Raw genomic sequence first — 24,401 nt, 5'->3', positions numbered from 1 at the left:
AGAGCCAGCGCTGATTGGCCGAATTCCGTACTCTGGTCAATCAGCACTGGCTAATGCATTGTATTGGCGTGATGAAGCAGTGCTGAATGTGTGTGCTTAGCACACACATTCAGCTCTACTTCATCGGGCTAATAGAATGCATTGGCCAATCAGCGCTGGCCAATGCATTCTATTAGCGTGAACTGAGTTTGCACAGGGGTTCTAGTGCACCCTCGGCTCTGCTACATCAGATTAGTACATCTGATGTAGCAGTGCCGAGTGTGCATCAGATGTGTAGTTGAGCAAAACTGACTCAGCACTGCTAAGTCTCTGCATTCGCATAGGAATGCATTGGCCAGCCTTCGGCCAATCAGCGCTGGCTCTGCCGGAGGAGGCGGAGTCTAAGGTCGGACCTGAATGGAGACTGATGTGGAGCGATCTTAGACTCCGCCTCCTCCAGCAGAGCCAGCGCTGATTGGTCGAGTTCCGTACTCTGGCCAATCAGCACTGGCCAATGCATTTCTATGGGGAAAAGTTAGCTTGCAAAAATCGCAAACTGACAGGGATTTCCATGAAATAAAGTGACTTTTATGCCCCCAGACATGCTTCCCTTGCTGTCCCAGTATCATTCCAGGGTGTTGGTATCATTTCCTGGGGTGTCATAGTGGACTTGGTGACCCTCCAGACACGAATGTGGGTTTCCCCCTTAACGAGTTTATGTTCCCCATAGACTATAATGGGGTTCGAAACCCATTCGAACACTCGAACAGTGAGCGGCTGTTCGAATCGAATTTCGAACCTCGAACATTTTAGTGTTCGCTCATCTCTATTCATGTATAGAGACACTCAGCAAGGCTAAATACCGAATATACAGGCCTATAAGACCAAACAGACAAGGACATGTCTCAGAAATTTGCTGAAGGGCTACCAACATTTATTTATATTTTTGTGTCCATGAACATCAGTCAAAAAATAAGATATATAGAGATCAATGTATGTAGCCCATTCTTAAGAGTCAGAGACGAGCTGTCAGAACATTATTAACTCAAATATCGATCCTTGATATATGCTCCTGTGGTCTGAACATATAGATGATGAAGCCAAAGCACCAGTGAACATTTGTGTGTTCTGCAGCTCAGAGCCCTGGATGTCTACTAGGTTCATAGATAATAGAAAAGCTTCACTCACTCATGCAGCACAGTCAGGAAGGAAACAGTAGTCTACTTATGGCTGTCACTGTTATGGTGGTACTACAGTGTTTACTACAGTCACTTTTATGCTCTGCTCATATTCAGTAAGTGCCAGCACAAAGTTTTTTTTTTATTCCTTCACCGGGATCTTTTCTGTTTTTGGCAAAAAAAAAAAAAATATGGAGAAAACAGAAAGTCAGAAATACAAGGGTATAAACAAGCTATGTAAGTGTCTAGTTAAATGAGCAACCCTGATCTAGTCAAGGTGACCACCACCGATTAAGTACAAAGAGAATATTTCCACCCTGACTATAATAAATGAAGATGAATACTGAGCACATACAGTACAGACCAAAAGTTTGGAGACACCTTCTCATTCGAAGAGTTTTCTGTATTTTCATGACTATGAACATTGTAGATTCACACTGAAGGCATCAAAACTATGAATTAACACATGTGGAATTATATACTTAACAAAAAAGTGTGAAACAACTGAAAATATGTCTTATATTCTAGGTTCTTCAAAGTAGCCATCTATTGCTTTGATTCCTGCTTTGCACACTCTTGGCATTCTCTTGATGAGCTTCAAGAAGTAGTCACCGGAAATGGTTTTCACTTCACAGGTGTGCCCTGTCAGGTTTAATAAGTGAGATTTCTTGCCTTATAAATGGGGTTGGGACCATCAGTTGTGTTGTGCAGAAGTCAGGTGGATACACAGCTGACAGTCCTACTGAATAGACTGTTAGAATTTGTATTATGGCAAGAAAAAAGCAGCTAAGTAAAGAAAAACGAGTGGCCATCATTACTTTAAGAAATGAAGGTCAGTCAGTCCGAAAAATTGGGAAAACTTTGAAAGTGTCCCCAGATGCAGTTGCAAAATCCATCAAGCACTACAAAGAAACTGGCTCACATGAGGACCGCCCCAGGAAAGGAAGACCAAGAGTCACCTCTGCTGCGGAGGATAATTTCATCCAAGTCACCAGCCTCAGAAATCGCAGGTTAACAGCAGCTCAAATTAGAGACCAGGTCAATGCCACAGAGAGTTCTAGCAGCAGACACATCTCTACAACAACTGTTAAGAGGAGACTTTGTTCAGCAGGCCTTCATGGTAAAATAGCTGCTAGAAAACCACTGCTAAGGACAGGCAACAAGCAGAAGAGACTTGTTTGGGCAAAAGAATACAAGGAATGGACTTTAGAGCAGTGGAAATCTGTGCTTTGGTCTGATGAGTCCAAATTTGAGATCTTTGGTTCCAACCACCGTGTCTTTGTGCGATGCAGGAAAGGTGAACAGATGGACTCTACATGCCTGGTTCCCACCATAAAGCATAGAGGAGGAGGTGTGATGGTGTGGGGGTGCTTTGCTGGTGACACTGTTGGGGATTTATTCAAAATTGAAGGCATACTGAACCAGCATGGCTACCACAGCATCTTGCAGCGGCATGCTATTCCATCCGGTTTGCGTTTAGTTGGACCATTATTTATTTTTTAACAGGACAATGACCCCAAACACACTTCCAGGCTGTGTAAGGGCTATTTGACCAAGAAGGAGAGTGATGGGGTGCTACGCCAGATGACCTGGCCTCCACAGTCACCAGACTGAAGGCAAAAGGGCCAACAAGTGCTAAGCATCTCTGAGAACTCCTTCAAGACTGTTGGAAGACCATTTCAGATGACTACCTCTTGAAGCTCATCAAGAGAATGCCAAGAGTGTGCAAAGCAAGAATCAAGTTTCACACTTTTTTGTTAAGTCTATAATTCCACGTGTTCATTCTGAGTTTTGATGCCTTCAGTGTGAATCTACAATTGTCATAGTCATGAAAATACAGAAAACTCTTTGAATGAGAAGGTGTGTCCAAACTTTTGGTCTGTACTGTAAGTTGCATTACCACATTCCATTCAATAAAAGCAATGCCAGAAAAAATGATCCAAACAACTAAAATCATGAAAAAAAAAAAGGTTGCATGCAATGGCAGCTTACTCTGAGAGCCACTGTATTATACACATGGAAAATATTGAAAAACGTATAGTAAGAATATAATGCAATAAACTAATATTAGCTTTATTTAATATTAATGGGGTTTTCCAGGTCCAAATCGAGTTTTCATACTGATGCCCTTTCCATAGGATAGGTCATCAGCATGTGATCTGTGAGGGTCTGACACCCACTTGGTGCTGGAAGCTGTTAGTGGACAGGCAGAGCCACTCCTATGCAAGTAATAGTAGTGGCACTCCAGTTCACCAGAAGCACTGCTATGCAATGGTCTCGGCTGCTATGCCTCTCCTATTACATAAATAATAGAGGCGATGCTGCCAGCGCTGCCCGTCCACTAGCAGCTTGGCTAGGTCACTACCAGCTTGACAACTTGGGGCCCGGAAAACCCCTTTAAGAATGCAATGTTTTACAAACACAGCAAAGTGTGTGGGGATGGGATCCGCTAGAATCCCATCCCTACTCTGCTGACAAATACACGCAGTGGACGTACTGTGAATTCCAGAATCGTTACAGTTTTGTACATTGTAGCATGTCAATTATACCTACAGAAGCACTGGCGGTTTCCCTATAGGTATAACTGAAGCAGAAACTCTGCTGAGGAAATCTCTGCGAGCTTTCCATGAAAAGCACAGCAGGAGAAATCAGGATTCTTTGCTGTCGCAGTTTTTTCCCTGCAACACTTTTTTGCTACAGGATGCTATGTGGGGCCTTAGTCTAAAACTTAAACCCAAATTTATGCGCATCTAATACTTGCAGATTTTCATTGTGAATTGCACACTACACTTAACACTTTCAGATTCATCATGGATTTGTGAGAAAATCAGAAATAAATGTTGGAACCCTAAAATGCTTATGAATAAGCAGAACACAGAATCTGAAATACACCATCCCCCTTTTCTACAGTTCCCAAGAAAGCATTGCCGCTATTGTGTTATAGGGTCCAGCAGCAAAGTAAAGTACATGAGGCTGATCACTGGCTGAGCTGCAATATCAGACAAAGCCACATGAACAAAAGTGGCACTGCAGTGAAGGAACAATGAAGCTCCTTGAAATGCAGCTTATAAAGTCTAGATGACTAATTTATCGTTGTTGTTTCAGTGCATAAACAAATCTGTGGATACCACATATTGGGTCTGTAATGAGTGATGGGAATAATTCTTCTGTCCTAAGAAATATATGCTAAATTACAGAAAATCAGTACAAGTAATTACGATTTTATTATATTCTAAATTCTTTTTGCATTAACTACTTACCTGCCAGTGACAAACCTAACATTTCAGAGGTGACATCGATAGTAGAATGAGGCCTGGCCACATGGCGAGGACTGCGTTGTCGTGCTGTCATTTCGGCATGAGGGGGGCGCTCTAACTGTCTTCAAAGCTTCAGACAAGAGATTTGGTCACTGGATTCAAATTTCAGTGACCGATATTTGAAACTGCAAAACTGCCAACAAAAAAAAGAGACATAAAATCAAATCAGCATAATTGATCAATATTAGATCTGTCAGCCAAGACTTCGATAGACCTGGTGTTCAGGGACAGCGTGGCTCCCATTAAGGACTCGTTCACATCTGCATTCTCCTCTCCGTACTGCAGGTTTCCGTTTCCTGCATAAAACAGAGGCAGGAGACGGAAAGCACAGAACGGAGTAGAACGCATGTGTGAACCTAGCGTAATACTTACATGTCATGAGCTGTGCTTCCTGGCCATACCATTTATAGCGGCAGGTTTTGGTGTTGCTGTGCTACTCCATAGACTTCATACCCCGTCACTACAGTTTGTACGGCAAGTGAGCAGTATGGCTCCTGGCATTTAACCATTACTTGGAGTAGCACTATTCCTGAACAGCTTATCTGTAGGGGACCTGGCGCTCTGACCCTCACAGGTCTAATGCTGGTGACCTATCCTAAAGACAGACCATCAATATTAGAATGTGGATAATCCCCTATAAATCCAAAGTATACTTGTAGGACTCACAAACAAACTTCAACTGGGGCCACACGGTGGCTCAGTGGTTAGCACTGCAGCCTTGCAGCGCTGGAGTCCTGGTGTTCAAATCCCGCCAAGGGCAAAAAACCATCTGCAAGGAGTTTGTATGTTCTCCCCGTGTCTGCATGGATTTCCATCCCATATTTCAAAGACATACTGATAGGGAAAAATGTACATTGTGAGCTCTATATGGGGCTCACAATCTACATTAAAAAAAAAAAAAAAAAAAAAAAAAAAACTTCAACTCTACTGCCTTGGGAAAAAAAAAACAAAAACAAACAAACACAAGAAATGTGCAAAGTGAAGGTTTTTTTTTACCCAAACTAAACCCGGGCACGCCTCAATTATCTATTTATCTTATTACTACAGTCACAGAGACTCAAATACGGGTGTAAAGATAGAAATCATATACTAACAATCCAGACCCACTGTTCCCTGAAAGCCCGTTCAGAAGCAATTCTTAGAATTCTAGCACTCGGCATCTCGCTATGGCATATCAGTATTCTAGTAAGGACCCTCAGGCATGTAATTCTTAGGCTCTATTCACACTGTTTATGATTCATATGTTCAGTGTGCACTTTGTTTAACCTATATGGTTTTTTTTTGTTTTTTTTTTGCAAGATCTAGTTAGCTTGAACACTTCCATGAAAAAGTATCCTGCCAAAAGTATTATATAACGTCACTTATGACCTCTATAAGTAAATTAACTAGACAGGACAGGGCGATATTCATTCACATGCCAAAATTCAAGAAAGGGTAAGGGTTTATTCACACACTGCAGATTTGTTCTGTCACACATAACAACCTATTATATGTATAGAACAGATTTTTCAGTAACAGATATTTTTGCAACAAATCCGCTATGTGTGAATATACCCTAGAACCTGTTTTGTTGTTTTTCCTTAATTTGCATGCAGATAGTACTGAGAAGTAAAATGAGGTCGCGTGTAAAAGTAACGCGGCAATGACTCAGCACTTGAAACTTGCTATTGGTGCCTTCTGATTTCCACACAAGTCTGGAAATGCAGTGCAAATGCTGAGAGCAAGTCAATAGAGATGGAACGGAGAGCAGTCTGCAGTCACACAGCTGGAATGAGACGTGCCATACCTGATAATGAGATGAGAGCCAGGACACACTTAGCATAGCATCAGCTCCCTAAGGTAATTCTCATGGCCACACTACGCTACATGCCCAATAATGAAGAAGAGAGATGTGATAAAATAGGTCAGCAACTGGAGCTTTTATTCTAGAGAATATAAAAGCACTGAGCCAAGAAAGCAGTTAAGGATCTGTTGCTAAAAAACAGTAAATGCATATATAGCCAAGCAAGCACTTGTGTCACGTAAGGTCAAGGTAATAGCAACACCATATAACGTCATTCTACAACGGTTTTATAAAATACATTGGGCCATATTTACTCATGTGGCAGAGCCTGAATTATGTCTGTCTGAGGCTGTGTTCACATGGAGGAATTGGCCGCAGATTTGGGGGCGGATTTCACCCCCCGAATCTAGGGCAGTTCCTCCCGGAATCTGCCTCCTACCGTTTTCAATGGAAGGCAGAGATCGCAGCAGGATGTTGGAAAAAGAAGCATCCTGCTCCATCTTAGCACAGACACCGCGGATGAATGAGACAGCTCGAGACTCCCTGCTGACTAGGCCCATTCATCCGCGCCTAATCAACAGCATCCCATCATGGCTGGACCGAACTGAAAACCTTATTTCCACCGTGTGAACATACCCTATTTAGACTAGTTTCTTGCACCATAGATTCTGTCTAAGGCTAATGCCCAATGTAATGTCCTGTAGCAAAAAAAAAAAAAAAAAAGTGCTGCAGGAAAACGCTGCAGACATTCTGCTTCAATTATACTTATACGGAAACCGCCGGCATTTATAAGTATAATTATCTGCGGTTTTGGTAGTCGCCATGTGTCCACAGGGCGTATTTTAATACAAAGTGGGGATGGAATTCACTAGAATTTCGCCTGTAAAAACTGCAGGTGAAACAAAGCATTTATGCCACGTGGGGCCCCGGAATACAATCGGCGGAGTGTTTAGATATAAAAACAGTCTATTGGAAACCGATTTTTTAGCGGACGGGCTCTCCATCTTTTGAGTCCCCGGAGAGACAAAAGCTAGTGTTAACCTAGTGTTATTGTTTGCCAAAATTTGATGCAATGTCATTAACTAAATATTGGACAGGATTAGTGAAACATAATTCTATATAGCGAGTCAAAGAATGCAGTGTTGGTATCTGCTGGGTGGTATGTACACATTTTGAAATTTGCATATTCCTCCTAAGTTCACACTGTCATAATTCAATAATTCAAGTACATTGTTCTGATCCATCATAGCACAGCCAAACTTTTCATGGACAAATTGGAAAACCAAATCTGAATAATAAATATTTGACATAATATGTCTCTAGTACTAAATATTACTATGAAGACATGAGCTGCTTTTGTGTTGGCCCCCAAAATAATGATAAAAACAAAAACAGTAGCAGACTTCCCACCACTGCTACCTCTAACTCATGTTTCCATTTTAATTTTGGACATATGCTAAACATACTATTGTTACAGACTGGCCTTGAATTTATGGCTAACTGGTTCACAAGGAAAAAAAATGATGCAAAATATATACTTCCTTATGGTAAGGAAACAAAGGGAAAATACTGAAGTCGCAGTTGTGTAACCTACTGCATTTTCTGAAGTTCAGAGTCCAATGGCAAGTACTTACATTCATCTTGGGTCAATTCCACATGATCGCAATAGTTTTTCCTGTTATCCAAGCATGTATTGCCACTATAAAAGAAAGCCATAGGTTAACAATGAGCAGCACAAACAGCAGTGATGACAAGATATTCTCACATCAGTCTAACCACAAGGGTCTACAGTGCTGGACAAAAAAAATGCATCACCAGTGGATTTTGTCAAATGTATGTGATGCGTATAAATTGAGTCCCTGCAGATGATATGTATACCTCCTACTACGAAATCGACTGAAAAATGTCATGTGACATCATGTACAAAATTGCCAAATACTCGTCATCCAGGAGAGAAGAGGATAGAAATGGAAAAAGACAAGAAATCATTTAAGATTACAATCATTACATTTTGTGAAATGGTGCCGTTTTTTTGGCCGCCACTGTATGTTGGTTATCAGTTACATTGTGGTACAATAGTGTTATATGCAATGAATGGCCACTTTATTAGAGACCACTGCCTTTTCTAGATTAGAACTTTGCTATAACATGATCTCTTGAGCACCGCAAAAAATCAAGTGAGCAAGTTCTTTGTTGAGAGTAAATCCACATTAGATTGGGAAAACTAAGTTATGTGGACGTCATACAACACATGGTCATTGGTACTAGACTAACAGGGGCCAATATGTCAAAAGCTATGTTTTCCCATACAACAGTGTACTGAGTATACTGAGAATGGGATGAAAAAAAAATCCAGCAAAAAGGTGTCCTGTGGATGTAAACAACTTGCCAAATACAAAGCTTATGTGTCTAACACAAAACCTGTCATCTCTTACACAAATAAGCAGATTTACCATTGCTGTCTAAAGAAAAGAATGCAAAAATTAAATGAAAACATCACCGAGTCAGATGACTCCAGGTTTCTACAGTAACATGCTGATGGAGGGTCAGAATTTGGCACAAGAGACATGAATAGATTAACCCTTTCTGTCAGGGGTCAATAGTCCCGGCTGCTGGAGGTGGACTCATGGTGTTTGGGGAATATTTTTTTGGCCTACCTTGGGTCCTTGGATCTCTGTCTATGCCACAATATACAAATCACGGTTCTCAAGGCTAAACGATGTCCAACATGGTAATAGGTTGGTGCCTCTAATAAAGTGGCCAATTCAGTGTATATTATACTGTATATAACCAGTGAAAAACAGTTGCAATAAATGTCACATATGCTGGATTTCTCAATTAACAGCAGCAGATGCTATTTCCTTTTGCTTCTGAACTAATGTTCTGGCTATTTTTAGTTCTTTAACAATGGACACAAAGTCCCTCAACACATATGTAATTATGCTTGAAATAACACGGGAGCGATCTCCATCCTGTACAAATGCCAGCCTTATGTAACCAGGCCTGAGACACAACACGCCTGCCTCCGCATAGTACACGAGATACTGACACCTCTACTAGAGCAGCTGCAATCACTTTCTATATGTGGATCGTGTCAAAAAATATCTATACAACTAGAAATGGGAACTGGAACTGAAAGATAAAACGAAAATGTATGGAACCGTCAATAATAATTATTAATAACTATTGAAGAGGCAAGTATGGAGCCTCAGAGTGACACAATATACAATATAATATTACAGGCTATGCAACATGCATGCCAGCAGAAAATGTACATTTTATAGGATATACATATAAGCAAATATTCGGTATTAGTTAACTATGACAAAGCCACTAAGCTTAAAAGTATCTTAGCAATGTAAAAAATATAATGGTTAAAAGTATAATTTTACCATATAGTTAAATACCACCAAAAGTATGTCATTTAGGTTTTCTGCTAGAGACGTTTTACAACAAAACCGCAATGTCTTCCTCACCCACAGTTCTGTGAGTCATAGCTTTTCAGATGCACTAACTTTCACATGTGAATTGTCCAGATACAGAAAGCAAAGTCCCTTATATGAATATGTTCAGTACTGTGTTCAAGGTCCTCTGTTTTCATTTCCTTCTCTGACATTTCTATGGCTAGAGAGAAGTTTTGTGACCTAAAACACGTACAGTATTTACAAGTCATGCTATATTGTAAGATATGACATTAGATTTAGTATAAGCCCTTTCTGTCCTCAGGCACATGTGGTTTTATATACCGCTAGAAAGCTGACAGTGCACTGAATTCAGCGCATTGTCGGCTTTCCCATTATGTGCCCTGGGGGACGAGATATTGGTGTAAGGAACGCCCCCTCACAGTATAGCGCTACACATAGTACTGTCAGGAGGGGCATTTCCAGCTAGACTGTCAGGAACACCCTTCTGACAGTGGAGGAGCTATTGGTAAATGCACCGATATCTGTTCCCCTGGGGAAAGCTGACAGTGCGTTGAATTAAGTGCACTGTCGGCTTTCTAGCACCACATGTGCCTGAGGACATGAAAGGTCTTCTTTAATGCTAATAAACACTTAAGATTCCGTCAATATTATATGGCCCTTTCTCATGTAGGATGTGGTAGTCTCTGTTTTGGTTTTTGCACAATTTAATTTTCCTATAGTAGTTTCTACTAAAGAACTCATTGAAGTACACTCTGCAAAGACTGGGGGTGTTCTTAAACTGGATATGCAGGCAAAATATGTATCTGCAGATCTAGTTACCCAGAGGTGTCACTCATATAAGTCACATGACCAAAAAGCCAAGATAATCTGCAGAAAAATAACTTTCTAACTAAAATTACTTGGTACCTAGCTAAAAACAAAAGATGTGAACGTGACTATACTGAATAATTATAACGGAATGAAATCTTCTGTAGTATGTACACAACATACTCATACGGATCACATCTATTCTGTACTGTGTAACTATATATTTAGGATAACCAAAATTCCCTTTAGGGTAGGGAGGGAAAAATCATTTTCACAAAGCATTTCAATTTTCTGATAAGAGATACAAACCTGCTGGGAATGTGGAAGCTAAGCTCTGAAATTATTCATCTTTTCACTTGAGATTCACAAAATGAGGGCAAACCTTTGAAATTTCCAATTTATGTAGTGTGTTAGGCTGTTGTGAACTGTGTCGCTACATCTATGTATCCAGCAGGTAGGAGAAAATGTATCTATGTAACCTCATTTCACACTGGAAAGCCTGCTCGATATTATTAAATATAGCTTATAATTGAGCAATTTGTCTGAGGAAGTATAAAAAAAAAAAAAAAAACGGCAAAAATAGATCATATGCAAGATAAGACATTTACTAATGATATACGCAAAGTATTTCTGCTTATTGGGACATATACAAATTTAAAGGGGAGGTCCAGGCCTGGCAATTAATGACGTATCATTGATATTAAATAGATGGGGTGATAACACCCAGGCCCCACATACAGTTCTATGAAAAAGTTTGGGCACCCCTATTAATCTTAATCATTTTTAGTTCTAAATATTTTGGTGTTTGCAACAGCCATTTCAGTTTGATATATCTAATAACTGATGGACACAGTAATATTTCAGGATTGAAATGAGGTTTATTGTACTAACAGAAAATGCGCAATATGCATTAAACCAAAATTTGACCGGTGCAAAAATATGGGCACCTCAACAGAAAAGTGACATTAATATTTAGTACATCTTCCTTTTGCAAAGATAACAGCCTCTAGTCGCTTCCTGTAGCTTTTAATCAGTTCCTGGATCCTGGATGAAGGTATTTTGGACCATTTCTTTCTACAAAACAATTCAAGTTCAGTTAAGTTTGATGGTCGCTGAACATGGACAGCCCGCTCTCAAATGATCTGAAAACAAAGATTGTTCAACATAGTTGTTCAGGGGAAGGATACAAAACGTTGTCTCAGAGATTTAACCTGTCAGTTTCCACTGTGAGGAACATAGTAAGGAAATGGAAGACCACAGGGACAGTTCTTGTTAAGCCCAGAAGTGGCAGGCCAAGAAAAATATCAGAAAGGCAGAGAAGAAGAATGGTGAGAACAGTCAAGGACAATCCACAGACCACCTCCAAAGAGCTGCAGCATCATCTTACTGCAGATGGTGTCACTGTGCATCAGTCAGCAATACAGCGCACTTTGCACAAGGAGAAGCTGTATGGGAGAGTGATGAGAAAGAAGCCGTTTCTGCACGTACGCCACAAATAGAGTTGCCTGAGGTATGCAAAAGCACATTTGGAGAAGCCAACTTCATTTTGGAAACAAAGATTGAGTTGTTTGGTTATAAAAAAAGGCGTTATGCATGGCGTCCAAAAAGAAACAGCATTCCAAGAAAAACACTTGCTACCCACTGTAAAATTTGGTGGAGGTTCCATCATGCTTTGGGGCTGTGTGGCCAATGCCGGCACCGGGAATCTTGTTAAAGTTGAGGGTCGCATGGATTCCACTCAGTATCAGCAGATTCTTGAGAATAATGTTCAAGAATCAGTGACGAAGTTGAAGTTACGCCGGGGATGGATATTTCAGCAAGACAATGATCCAAAACACCGCTCCAAATCGACTCAAGCATTCATGCAGAGGAACAATTACAATGTTCTGGAATGGCCATCCCAGTCCCCAGACCTGAATATCATTGAACATCTGTGGGATGATTTGAAGCGGGCTGTCCATGCTTGGCGACCATCAAACTTAACTGAACTTGAATTTTTTGTCCAAAATACCTTTATCCAGGATCCAGGAACTGATTAAAAGCTACAGGAAGCGACTAGAGGCTGTTATCTTTGCAAAAGGAGGATCTACTAAATATTAATGTCACTTTTCTGTTGAGGTGCCCATACTTTTGCACCAGTCAAATTTTGGTTTAATGCATATTGCACATTTTCTGTTAGTACAATAAACCTCATTTCAATCCTGAAATATTACTGTGTCCATCAGTTATTAGATATATCAAACTGAAATGGCTGTTGCAAACACCAAAATATTTAGAACTAAAAATGATTAAGATTAATAGGGGTGCCCAAACTTTTTCATAGGACTGTAGGTCAACTGTTTTTAGTACAGTATATAGAGCCAGAACTGCCAAACAGTGTGTAGTAGCCGAATACTGCTCTTACAGCCAAGCGCTCGCTCATTCATTTGATCAGTGCAGGGTCGAAGTGTTGAATCCACAATCTTAAATGAATGACCTTTCCTTAGGGTAGCCCCTCGCAAAACGAATGCTTGTATAGATATCTAAGATCCACATAGTGAATGAACTACTATTTTATCACTACCTACTGTAATACAAGTAAGATATCTCTACTAATATATACGTTAAAGAAAACACAAAGCAACTTGTCAAAAGTTTGCAGCTTAGAGATTACAACAATAAAAACCTCTGTGTATAATAATAATCCTGAAAATAACTAGCACACAATCTAGGACATAGATTCTAAATATGGTGATGGCGATGGGGTCATGCATACCCGTATGATACAGAACTTCCTGGGCTGCAATAAGTTGCATAAGACTGTTCTGAATTATGGTCCTATATGTTGTGCATAAGGCCTAAATGCCCTCTCAGCCAGTGATCCACTTACTGAAATTGTAATAATGCCTCCCCTTAGGGGGCATCAGATGGCCCCTGCATGGATCAACTGATTGGGGCCACTTTCTGTAGTACTAGTGGAAATGATGGTGCTTGGTTATGGTAGCCTAATTTGTATAAATGAATATTTTAATAATAATAGCTTACTAATGAGCAACACAGGAAAGATTATAAGGGGAGTAAATGTTTTCACTAAGGTCCATCTCACATTGTATAGATATTATAGTAACTGTCAGTATTCCTTATCCTACAAGATCTCAGCATGTAAGTCATTGTGAGTCAGCCTGCTTGTCAATACAGCGACAGAAACATGATCGCAGCTGGCACCCTACCTTTTCATACACACAAAAAATTTGACTTGCAAACAGCGGTTTATACATTACTTTAGGGATGATATTAACATTTGCCTTGATACAAAAGCAGGCACCTGTAGACAAATGAGGGGATCACCTCCTGGTAACCCCATGTCTGTAAGCAAGTGTGTACAGTAGCGGAGCATAGACATTTGCAGTATAAAGAACAGGAAAGCAAGTAGAAACTACAGTCATAAAATAACAAAGCAAACTTAACTGTTTCAGTAAGTACTTCAATTTCCAAAAATGAAGTGACCATTCTGGAGCATCTTTTCTTAGCACTCTGCATTGAGCAATCCCTCTAGTATACTGTACTTACTAGTAATTTATAAATAAAGTAATTGGCGGTTTCTTCCCATTGTCATCAGTTTAGCTTGTCCAATAGTATCTCTGCCCAAAATATTGACTCTGAATTTTCACTGAATCCAGATTTTTCAAAATCCAACTATCAAGTACTGTACCTCACATGTATATATGTATATATTTGGTGGTCCATGACAGTGGACAACACGGAAATCTGCACTACTACTGACTATCCACACAATGGTGCAAATATAATGCTCAGGCCTAGGGATAAAGCATAGAAAGAAACAGTTAAAAGACTGTCCACCTCTACACGTACATATACGGTGTTAATAATATTAGGTGTGGTCTTTTATAAGCTGAACATTAACATAGATGTCACATTCACAATAACTAAATGTAAATCAGACTCTTTAGATGCTGTTAAATAGGTCAAGAACATTTAAAGAGAACCTTTCACTACCTCCACCAACTCCAGTTTTTAGCATCTGTTAATAGGTGCTGCTCTACTGATTCCAGCACCGTTGGATTTTTTTTTTCTCTAGCCCTCACCATTCCTGAAGAATAAGTGCAGGCAATTTCAATGTCTGATGTGGTAACTAAGCTCTGTGCTGTCATGGCGTGTCAGGCGAAGGGCGTGGATCAGAGCTCAGTATCTCACATCCCTTGCATTTTCCTGCTTGGCACTTCCCACCTGACAGCACAGAGCCTAAAAGCATATCAAGCATCAAAACAAACAGCACTTATTGTTCAGGAATTGTGGGAGCTAGAGAAAAAATTCTAAATTTCATCCCAACTATGATGGGATTAGTAGAGCAGTACAAATTAAAGAGGACCTTTCATGTCCTCAGGCACATGAGGTTTTATATACCACTAGAGAGCTGACAGTGCCCTGAATTTAGCACACTGTTGGATTTCCCATTATCTGCCCTGGGGCTGGAGATATTGGTAATGTTATAACGGCACTGATCTCTGCCCACTGTCAGAAGGGCGTTCCTGACAGTCTAGCTGAGCTGTGAGGAACGCCCCCCCAACAGTACTTGTCCATAGACTTGTACTGGGGGCAGGCATTCTTTCCAGCATCATCGCTGGGCAGTCAGGAACGACCCCCCCTGACAGTACAGGGTATGGAAGAGTACTGTAACAGGGGCGTTCCTCCCAGCCCAGCTAGACTGTCAGGAACACCCTTCTGACAGTGGGTAGAGATCAGTAACAGCACTGATATCTCCAGCCCCGGGGCACATAAGAGAAAAGCTTTCTAGCGGTGTATAAAACCGCATGTGCAGGAGGACGTGAAAGGACCTCTTTAAATGATGCAAAGAGTTAAACTTGGAGGAGGTAGTAAAAGTTTAACTTTATGCAGTATCTATATACTAAATATGTTAATAGAGATTGTGTAAAAGATTATATGGACTGGAATGTTAATCCACTTTCTAAATAACGGGTAGTCAAGGAAAATGTGTAAGAACTGCGGGCGAAGTGCACAGACTTGTATTTCAAGGAAGTCTGTCACCAGGCTGAAATGTAGATATAGTTAGCTAGGCCAGGCTCTCCTGAATGTAACACCTGTTTCCCCATGAAAATTTGACCTCTGGTAATATTCAGTTCTTTCACAAATGACCACAGAAGGTGGCTCCGATGCTCCAAACTGCTATAGCTCACACTGATCTAATATGCCCTCCTTCCCCAGTAGTGTGTATTGGGCCATAGGAAAAGAATGGGTTAGAGTGCTAGCCATTAAAAAACAAGTGCATGGTCATGTGCATGAAGGTTTACTGTAATCTGCTCCAGAATGCCTGTTTCTTTCTGCATCTCACTCACATCTTCCTCCTTCCCTCTCAATAGATTTATATGTACTGCAGCCTGTCTTCAGAGTAGATGGCTCCTTCAGTGAACTGAGTAGTTTACCAAGCAGGAAAGGAGGAGATAATAGCAGACAGGAGCATTTTCCAATGAGAAGATATATTACAAAGTTTCTTTTATTCACCTGAACTATTCATTTCCAAAAATTTTTTAAACAACAGAGCTTGAGCCTCTTGAAAGCTCAGGTTTGGTAAGCGCCAGTCATGCACTTCATTAAGACTGGTCTACAGAATTCCAGTATTTTTTTCTCCTTTAAGATTTTTATTTCTTAATCCAATACAAAACATTAAAAAAAGAAAGCGACCCCAACAACCAAAACAATTCTACAATAACCCTCCCAACCTTGGAACTGGAGTGCAGAACCCCCCCCCCCCCCCCCCGCTTAGTTAGCGTCAATTGGGGTCTTCATTAAGACTGGCATACAGTACTCCAGTGTTAATAAATTTTCTCCCCATGTGTCTATTTAGCGTCAGACTGAAGTGTTCCGTTCCCCTGAATACAACCTCATTTACCATTTTGCTTTCCTAATGCCGACACTCCATACACTTCATTTTGTTTGCTGTTCTTTTCTCTCCACTGCTAAACATCTACCAGATCGTTTCTTCAAAAGGCATGTAAAAAGTTATAAAAGATATAAAGCACCCAATAAAAAGCATAGAAAGTCTTAACATCTTTGATGGCTGAACGATATTACAGAATAACATTAATTATCCTTGTGCAAATAATACCAGTTATTGCTCCGACAATACAATGTGCCAGATCCCTAACAATACTGTACAATAACCGGGCTTATGTAGGGTTGAGGCTTCAGTCAAATGGATGATGCCAAGTTAAATGCTGCCAATCCTGTTAGTGACCCACAATTACTACATAAAGAGGCAGGGAAGCTAGTAAAGCTCTACATTCAAACACGTCTGACTCGGAGTTTATGTGAAATACGATGAATTTATATTTCGTTTATTATCCTGGAGACAAATGAGCCGCTATAAATAGAGACCACAGGCAGCGGAGCAGCTTTGGAGAAGGTCAGACGGCAGGATTGCTCAGTTTCCACAAATTCCATTTATAGGACTGCTTTGGCTCTGCATGTGAAGCTTGACGTATATGGTAGACTTCAGTATCAATAGACAGTCAACTACTCTAAGCTGGAAACCTATAAAATTGCTTGCTTCATGGGAAAAGTCGCCTTATTGACCAGAACAACCAGTAGGTATAAAATGGTCATGTACTATGAATCCTATGATTGTGACAGCCAAAAAGATTACTTATTTACATACAATGGAGCAGATTTACTCATCCAGTGTAAGATATGACAACGAAAAAATGACAGATTTATCACAGTGACAGAATCTGGATGATAAATCTGATACATCTTTAAACTGTCTAATCTACAGCCAGCTGTATACAGCCAGAAAACCAAATAGAGATGACTGGAGCACCAAGATATAATCAAAATACAAAAAAACTTATTAAACAACAATGTTAAAAAATACACAAGGGAGGACAAAGTGCTATCAGACTGGAGAGCCGGTTAAGGTAGGTATGTAGAGATATACATGGGCAGGTATATAGAAAAGATGGTAGAAGGCTAGCAAACGCGCGTAGGGGATCCTGGAGACCTGTCCCTGTTAGGTATTCTCTTCATGCAACACTGCTATTATGGGTATGTTTACTACACTGGATTAGTTACCCGCCATGTTTTGATCCGTATATGACTGCAACAGATATATACTTCTATTTAACTACTCTGGTGTTCGGCTGTATTTACATACCATAATCATATTGTTTGTTTCCCTTCACTTATTTTATATATGCTGGCCGACACCGTTAGATTTCACTATTATTATATGTTATGTTGCATTCTGTTTTATAGGATATATTAGATAGAGTCTTTACCCAGTATTTTTATAGTGGATACACTTGTATTTGCTTATATTTATTTAGCGACGTTATATACACTATAACCATTTGGCTTGATTTTGTTACCTCTTTTGTGTATAACTGTCGCTATATACGATGTACCATCTTTTCTATATACCTGCCCATGTATATCTCTATATACCTACCTTAACCGGCTCTCCAGTCTGATAGCACTTTGTCCTCCCTTGAGTATTTTTTAACATTGTTGTTTAATAAAGTTTTTTTGTATTTTGATTATATCTTGGTGCTCCAGTCATCTCTATTTGTTTTTTTTGGCTGTATTTTTATTGTGAATTTTGGGGCCCATCCCTTACCTTGGACCTACAGTTTGGGAATTAACATTTGGTAACCATGTTGTGATTTTCCCTTCTACCATGTTTGTTTTATAGCCAGCTGTATACATGAGATTTTTGTTGGTCAGCCATTATATAGCTAACACGTTGCCCGCCATGCTGGATATTTTTGGCTGAATGATCATCAGACAGCTTGCACTTTAACAACTAAATTCCCCGCCGTTGTAGGTAGTTAAGTTGTTAATACTGATGTGGACTGTTCTCAGAATGATCCTATTATCAACTGAATAGCCATATGACCGCCACTCCAAGTATATACCAAGTATCCCACCTATTACCTTAGCTGTTTTATTCTGAGCCAGAATTTTGCCACAATTCAGTTGCACATTGTCACTTCTTATACCACAGCCCTTTCACACTAAGACACTTCTATTTTCAGTAAGGGTATGTTCACACAGAGTTTTTTGCAGGCAGATTTTGACATGGAATCTGCCTCAAAATCAGCCTGTAAAAACGTCTCCTATTCATTTCAATGCGAGTCACTTGCTTTTTTCCTGCTAGCGATTTTTTTCAGCTAGTGGGAAAAAAAAGCGGCATGCCCTATCTACACACAGTTTCTGTGGCTGAGTCAGCCATAGCGTCTGCGGTTCGAGACACCCTCATGCTTAGGGCCATTCATCGGAGCCTAATCAGGAGCGGGATGCTGATGCACTGCAACAATATCCTGTCGCGGGTAGCCGCGCCAAAGAGTCACACAGCGGAAAAGATTTACCCTAAGTGCACAAAACGTGTATAAGGCTTAGGCCCCATGTGGTTTTTGTGGTTACTGTGGTTTTTGGGGGGTTTGAGTCAAACATAAAGGTGGCTATAAAGGAAATGGAAACTTTAAAGGGGTTGTGCCATCACAAGGATCCTATCTATACTGCTTGTTAATGTGAATGTAAGACTTTTCCTAAATACAACGCTTCAGCAAAACTGCTTTGTTTGGCCACTATCTCACTTTATTCATTTTTTTGTGGCCACAGCCCTGACCTAGCTGCTCCTGAGTCAAGTGATGTGTCAGCCTGCTCTGAGGGGGGAGGGAGGAGGGGCTAAGAGCACGGGAGCGAGCTTGGAGGGGGGGGGGGGGGGGTAGTTTATGCTTTGGGGGAAGGGGCAGCCAATACAGGGTTAGGCGCCGGCACAGGTGAAGCCAGCAACATCTCTATGCTTCTGCCCTGCATGAAGACAGCAGCGGCAGAAGCGATGCTGCTATTCCGGGGTGGAGGAGCGGAATAACAGCATCGCTTCTGCCGCTGCTGTCTTCATGCAGGGCAGAAGCATAGCGATGTTGCTGGCTTCACCTGTGCCAACGTCTAACTCCCCGGCATCCGCTGTAATAGGCGGATGCTGGGGACTGTTAGACGCCGGCACAGGCACATTGCTATGCTTCTGCCCTGCATGAAGACAGCAGCGGCAGAAGCGATGCTGTTCCGCTCCGCGGTCACATATGCAAAGCCAAGCTGCGAGATGCCGCCGACCCTGATACATACACCATACACCAGTCTAGCCTTCACAATGCTAATACGCAGGGTGTCAGGTCTGTATTTGCATTGTGAAGGGTAGACTGGTGTATGAGTGCGCACGCAGGGCCGGCGGCATCTCGCCGCTTGGCTTTGCATATGTGACCCCGCCCACCAATGACGAAACAAAGCCGGAAGACAGAAGATTTTAGAGGAACGAAGACGGGTGAGTATGCGATGTGGGAGTACCCCTTTAAGGGAAGTGCTTTTGCTTCTCTCTCCTGTGCAGTCCACTCCTGGCTTTGGCTCAAAATACTGCAGCAACAAAAGCAGATTATTATTTTTTTATTTTTTTTAATACAATGGACATTAATACTGATAGTGTGAACATTCCCTTAGTCAACATATGTGATACATAAAAATAAGAGCAATAACAAACTCATTATCATTACTAGTTATATTTTTGTGCTGTAACTGTGAAAATTTCACGTTGTAAACCCATGATCACAGGTCACACAGAGTCACTGAACGAGGAAGTCAAATCCTGTGAAGAAAAAAAAAAAGGAGCCCAATAGTTTACCATCAAGTAAACACATAAACAGCACTACGCACAGAAAGAACAGCGGGGGAGGGGATTTATGAAGACCAGTGGTCTTGTCTGCAGTAACCAATTACCGCTGACAGTAGTTAATTCACTAATAAATGTCGCCTAACATTAAAGCAGCACTCCGGTGGATATTTTTAATCTATCATTATGGACCTATTCTCATAATATATATAATTCAGCCAGTATTGCCTTATCTAGTTACTTCATCTATCAGAATCCTTTTCTTCAGCAAGGTTGTCATGAGGAGAACTGGAGCCTCTGCAGTGCGGATGTTGCCAACCCTCTCCACTGCGTTCCCGAGTTTACTCTTCCGGGTCTTGGAAGGTAGGCCGGAAACTCAGCGGCGTTGTGCGGAGGTTGCCGGCCTCCTCCGGAGCGGACCGGGGACTTCCGGTTTTGGCCTAGTAGTAGGCTGGAGCCTATTTAAGGAGGGGTCTGGCTCTGGACCGCCGCTGGCTATTTAGTTGAACTAGTGTCCTAGTAGTAAGTGTTTCTCCTTATCTGATTACCTGTGTTTCTGACCCCTTTTGCCTTACCTTTGACCTTGCCTCCTGATTTTGTACTGTGCCTACTCCTGTTTACGACTCCGTCTAGCCTATAGACTTCTGCTTCCTGATCACCGTTTTTGTTCTTTGCTACCACTCCTGTTACCAACTCGGCCTGCCTGACATTCCATTTGGATTACCCCTTGTACTGTGTAGCCATCTTGCTGACAGCCCTGACTATACGACTACGTTTTCCTCTCTGCTGTCACCTGCTGACCACTCACCTCAGACTTTTGGATTCTTGGAACTACACAAAATTGACATGCTGCAATTTACGAAAACTCGACAATTTTTGAAACCGCAGCATGTCTGCAGAGGATATTTTCTGCAATGTGAGGATGAGATTAGCCAAAATCCCATCTACTTTGCAGGGACTGTAAAATGCTGCAGTTTTTGCCACAGAGTTTTTGGCACTTCAAAATTGTGGCATTTACGTGGGGCCCCGGCCTAGTGAAGTTTTCTATTATAATTACTCATTAGTAGGCCATATATCCTTAGACTGCTGCTTAGCAACAAGTGATATGGCCATCAGGTGACAACGCTCCATAAAAAATCCTTCTAACATGTTGTACACCACATTTATCAAGTGTTTGAGACCATTTACAACTTATATGAAAAGGGAGACTGATTATATAAAAAAGGATGGGGTTCAGAATGTGATGCTATGCTCTAAGATTACTATGCCAACTAGTAAGGGGGCATTGACATTTGTGCCCTGTGTCAGTCCGCTGGGTTTCCATCCTAATCCTTGGGGACGGCTGCCTAGGGGACGGCTTACTGGTAGTCAGCTTTAAAACCCATTCATCGGACATGCAGGACTTTATGCCCGGTCAAAAAAAAATGATTCCCTGCTGAGAGGCTGCATATGGACACTGGTGCTTTGCTTTTAAAACCCATTCAAATGAATGGGTTTTAAAACTAACTGCCGGGAAGCCGTCCCCTGTGCAGTTTCGCTGGGGATTAGGACGGAAAACCGGCAGACTGACACAGGGCGCACAGGGGCGCAAGTGTGAACACCCCCTAAGTGGTGTGATTTTAAACTAGGCAGTTGTAAGAAACAGACCAGATTTATCCAAAACCGCTTCAGACACTGATAAATCTGCAATGTCTAAGGCTCAGTTCACATCTGCATTTAGGCCATTCTGTTCCCCTATCTGCATGAGGTATGTGGAGAGAAAAGTCCTGCAAGCAGCACTTTTCTCTCCACATTTTTCATGCAGAAACCACACAGACCCCATTATAGTCTATGGGGCCCATGGGTTTCCTTATGTAACCGCTTTTTTATGCGGATAGTTTCCGTTTGGTGGGTCCCCAAGTGGACTCCCCGAACAGAAACCTGAATGCAGATGTGAACTGGGTCTTAGAACTCTACACTATTAGTAAATATTCATACTGGAGAGGTGTACTCAAATACCTACCTGCAAAGAACATGAAGATGGCAGCCGGGACTCATCATAGACTGCTGCCAGTTCTTTATTTTGTGTTTTAGTATCCCCTTAGTGATAAAAAGTTCACCTTACAATGAAATATGTTCTTTAAGCAATAACCAGAGAAAAAACACCACTTTAAAACCACAAATGAAAGCAAATGTGGGTGGAAAAGGAACTAACATTACACAGCAGCAAAAAGGAACTTTTACACGTTGCTTCAGTAACTGTTCTGTATTGCAATTAGAAAATTATATTTCTCAAGAAGGAAGACATTGTAGAATGCTGCAAAATAAAGACTATCATAAAGGAGAGGATACTCTGTAGGGTAACTTCACATGGCAGAAATTTCTGCAAGGCTTATTCAATGCATAAGAATGGGATTGTTTATGTAGAATTTGCATGGATTTCTGTTAGTGCCATTCAGATGATTGGTAAAGTCATATACATCTCTACAAGAAATCTGCCCCCTTAAAATACAAGCTCTGATCTTGCTTCACAACCCTTCATATGCACTGGACAGCACCCCAAAATTTAGCGATAGGACTGGGTCTACTTCAGTAGCACAGACAATATGAGCAGGATATGCTATGATATCTCAAAGATATGGAACTTATAGATGCCGATTTGACTGTTTTCGGGAACTGAAATGAATAGAGAGAGCCATGCATGCCCAGCCAGCTATTGATTCATAGTCGCAGCAAGACGGGGATCCCCAAACCCTGTTTTTGATAAAGCTATGGGTCCTACAGATGGGATCCACATCTAGAAGAGATGTATGGCATATCCTGTGCATAAAATGGGATAATAGAAAGCTGCTCTAAAGCTAAAGTCACCCAAAACAAACACACCGATGAATCCCTTGCAGTGTTCCCTAGAAAGCCGAAGTAGCAAAGAAAACAAAAAAAGCAAATAGAAGAGCATCAACAATGGTAAACCTATTCACAATAAACACCATACAGTTATGCTAATATTTTCCTGTAGTCATATCTATATGAAAAAACCTAAAATAGTGTTCAAATGTGAAAATATGCTTTACAAAACTATAATATATCAAATAAAACATTATATACTGCTCTTAAAGAGAACCTGTCACTTACTTCAATAGTGACAGCCGTGCTAATGTTATCCAAGTGTCAGCTACGTATATAACAATATTGCATATGGCTAATTTCAGTTAATAACCTGCTGCTGATTGACAGCTTTCTTCCTATTAGGGCTCGTTCCCATGATGTAACGCGGCGCTCGTTCTGATATGTATACACGTGTCAGAGTCAGCGCTTCAAAACAGAATCCCATTGACTTCAGTGGGTTCCATCTTATGCGCGTAACACATTGAGATCAATGGGCTAAAAAGCCTCCCATTGATTTCAATGTGTAGCGTGCGTAAGACGGAACCCATTGAAGTCAATGGGATTCCGTTTTGAAGCGCTGACTCTGACACGTGTCAGAATGAGTGTCGCGTTACATCGTGGGAACGAGCCCTTACTCTATGTAGGAAAGATGCTATCAATCAACAGTGTCTTGCCAACTTTAAGATGAGGCCCCACATTGCAGAAACAAAACTTTAGACTACATAGCGGGTCGCAGCAAAAAAAAAGCGCTGCAGGAAACACATCGCATTGCAGTTTTTGTAACAGCACTGTTCATACAGAAAGTCCGTAGAGCTTTCCTCTGAGGACTTTCTGCTTCCATTATACCTATAGGGGAACCGCCAGGTCTTGGAAATCATAGCGTTTTCGCTGTTCGTAATTTTCCGCAAGGTGTGGATGGCATTTGCTAGAATCCCACCCACCTTGCACTGACTGTAAAACGCCATGTGGGGCCCCAGCCTTAAATAGAAAAAAAACAAAAACATGAATTTTACCCTTGTATTGGGCCAAAACAAAGAGTTGAATACAAACACAGAATATGTGACAATGGAAACATATTTCTTTTTTCCAGGTTTCGAGGCATTCCTGACTTTGGCCTACAAATACTAACAAATGCTGACCAAAATTACTGTACTGTGAACATGCACTTATGGCTGAGGCCCCACGTTGTGGAAATGAAGCTTTTTTTGTAGTTGCAGATTTTTCTGTGGTTTGTTTGGGCCAAAGTCAGTATATTTGCTCCCTATATATTTCCCATTCCTTTTGTAGCCATTCTTGGCATTGGCTCAAAAACCGCATTAAAATCAGCAACAAGAAATACTGAGTTATTGCAACGTAGGGCCTCAGCCT

At 41.1% G+C, this 24,401-nt stretch overlaps 1 protein-coding gene across 6 annotated transcripts in view; it reads right to left on the bottom strand.

The window, feature by feature from the left end:
• INPP4A (inositol polyphosphate-4-phosphatase type I A) overlaps positions 1-24,401 on the bottom strand; it is a 528,838-nt gene that overhangs the window by 371,773 nt on the left and 132,664 nt on the right. For all 6 annotated transcript variants that reach the window (XR_012715090.1, XM_075265181.1, XM_075265179.1 and 3 more), the window contains exons 2-3: positions 7,892-7,956; positions 4,418-4,607 (exon numbers count right to left, since the gene is read on the bottom strand). Coding sequence is in view for 5 of the 6 variants with exons in the window: in XM_075265181.1 (XP_075121282.1) it covers positions 4,418-4,508 (91 nt within the window). In the remaining variant the exon portion in view is untranslated. The remainder of the gene's footprint in view (positions 1-4,417; positions 4,608-7,891; positions 7,957-24,401) is intronic.

The sequence above is a fragment of the Leptodactylus fuscus genome, chromosome 2 (assembly GCF_031893055.1).
Source record: "Leptodactylus fuscus isolate aLepFus1 chromosome 2, aLepFus1.hap2, whole genome shotgun sequence".
Lineage (NCBI taxonomy): Eukaryota > Metazoa > Chordata > Amphibia > Anura > Leptodactylidae > Leptodactylus > Leptodactylus fuscus.
The sequence above is the reverse complement of the archived record's forward strand: the minus strand, read 5'-3'. Positions and strand labels throughout refer to the sequence as shown.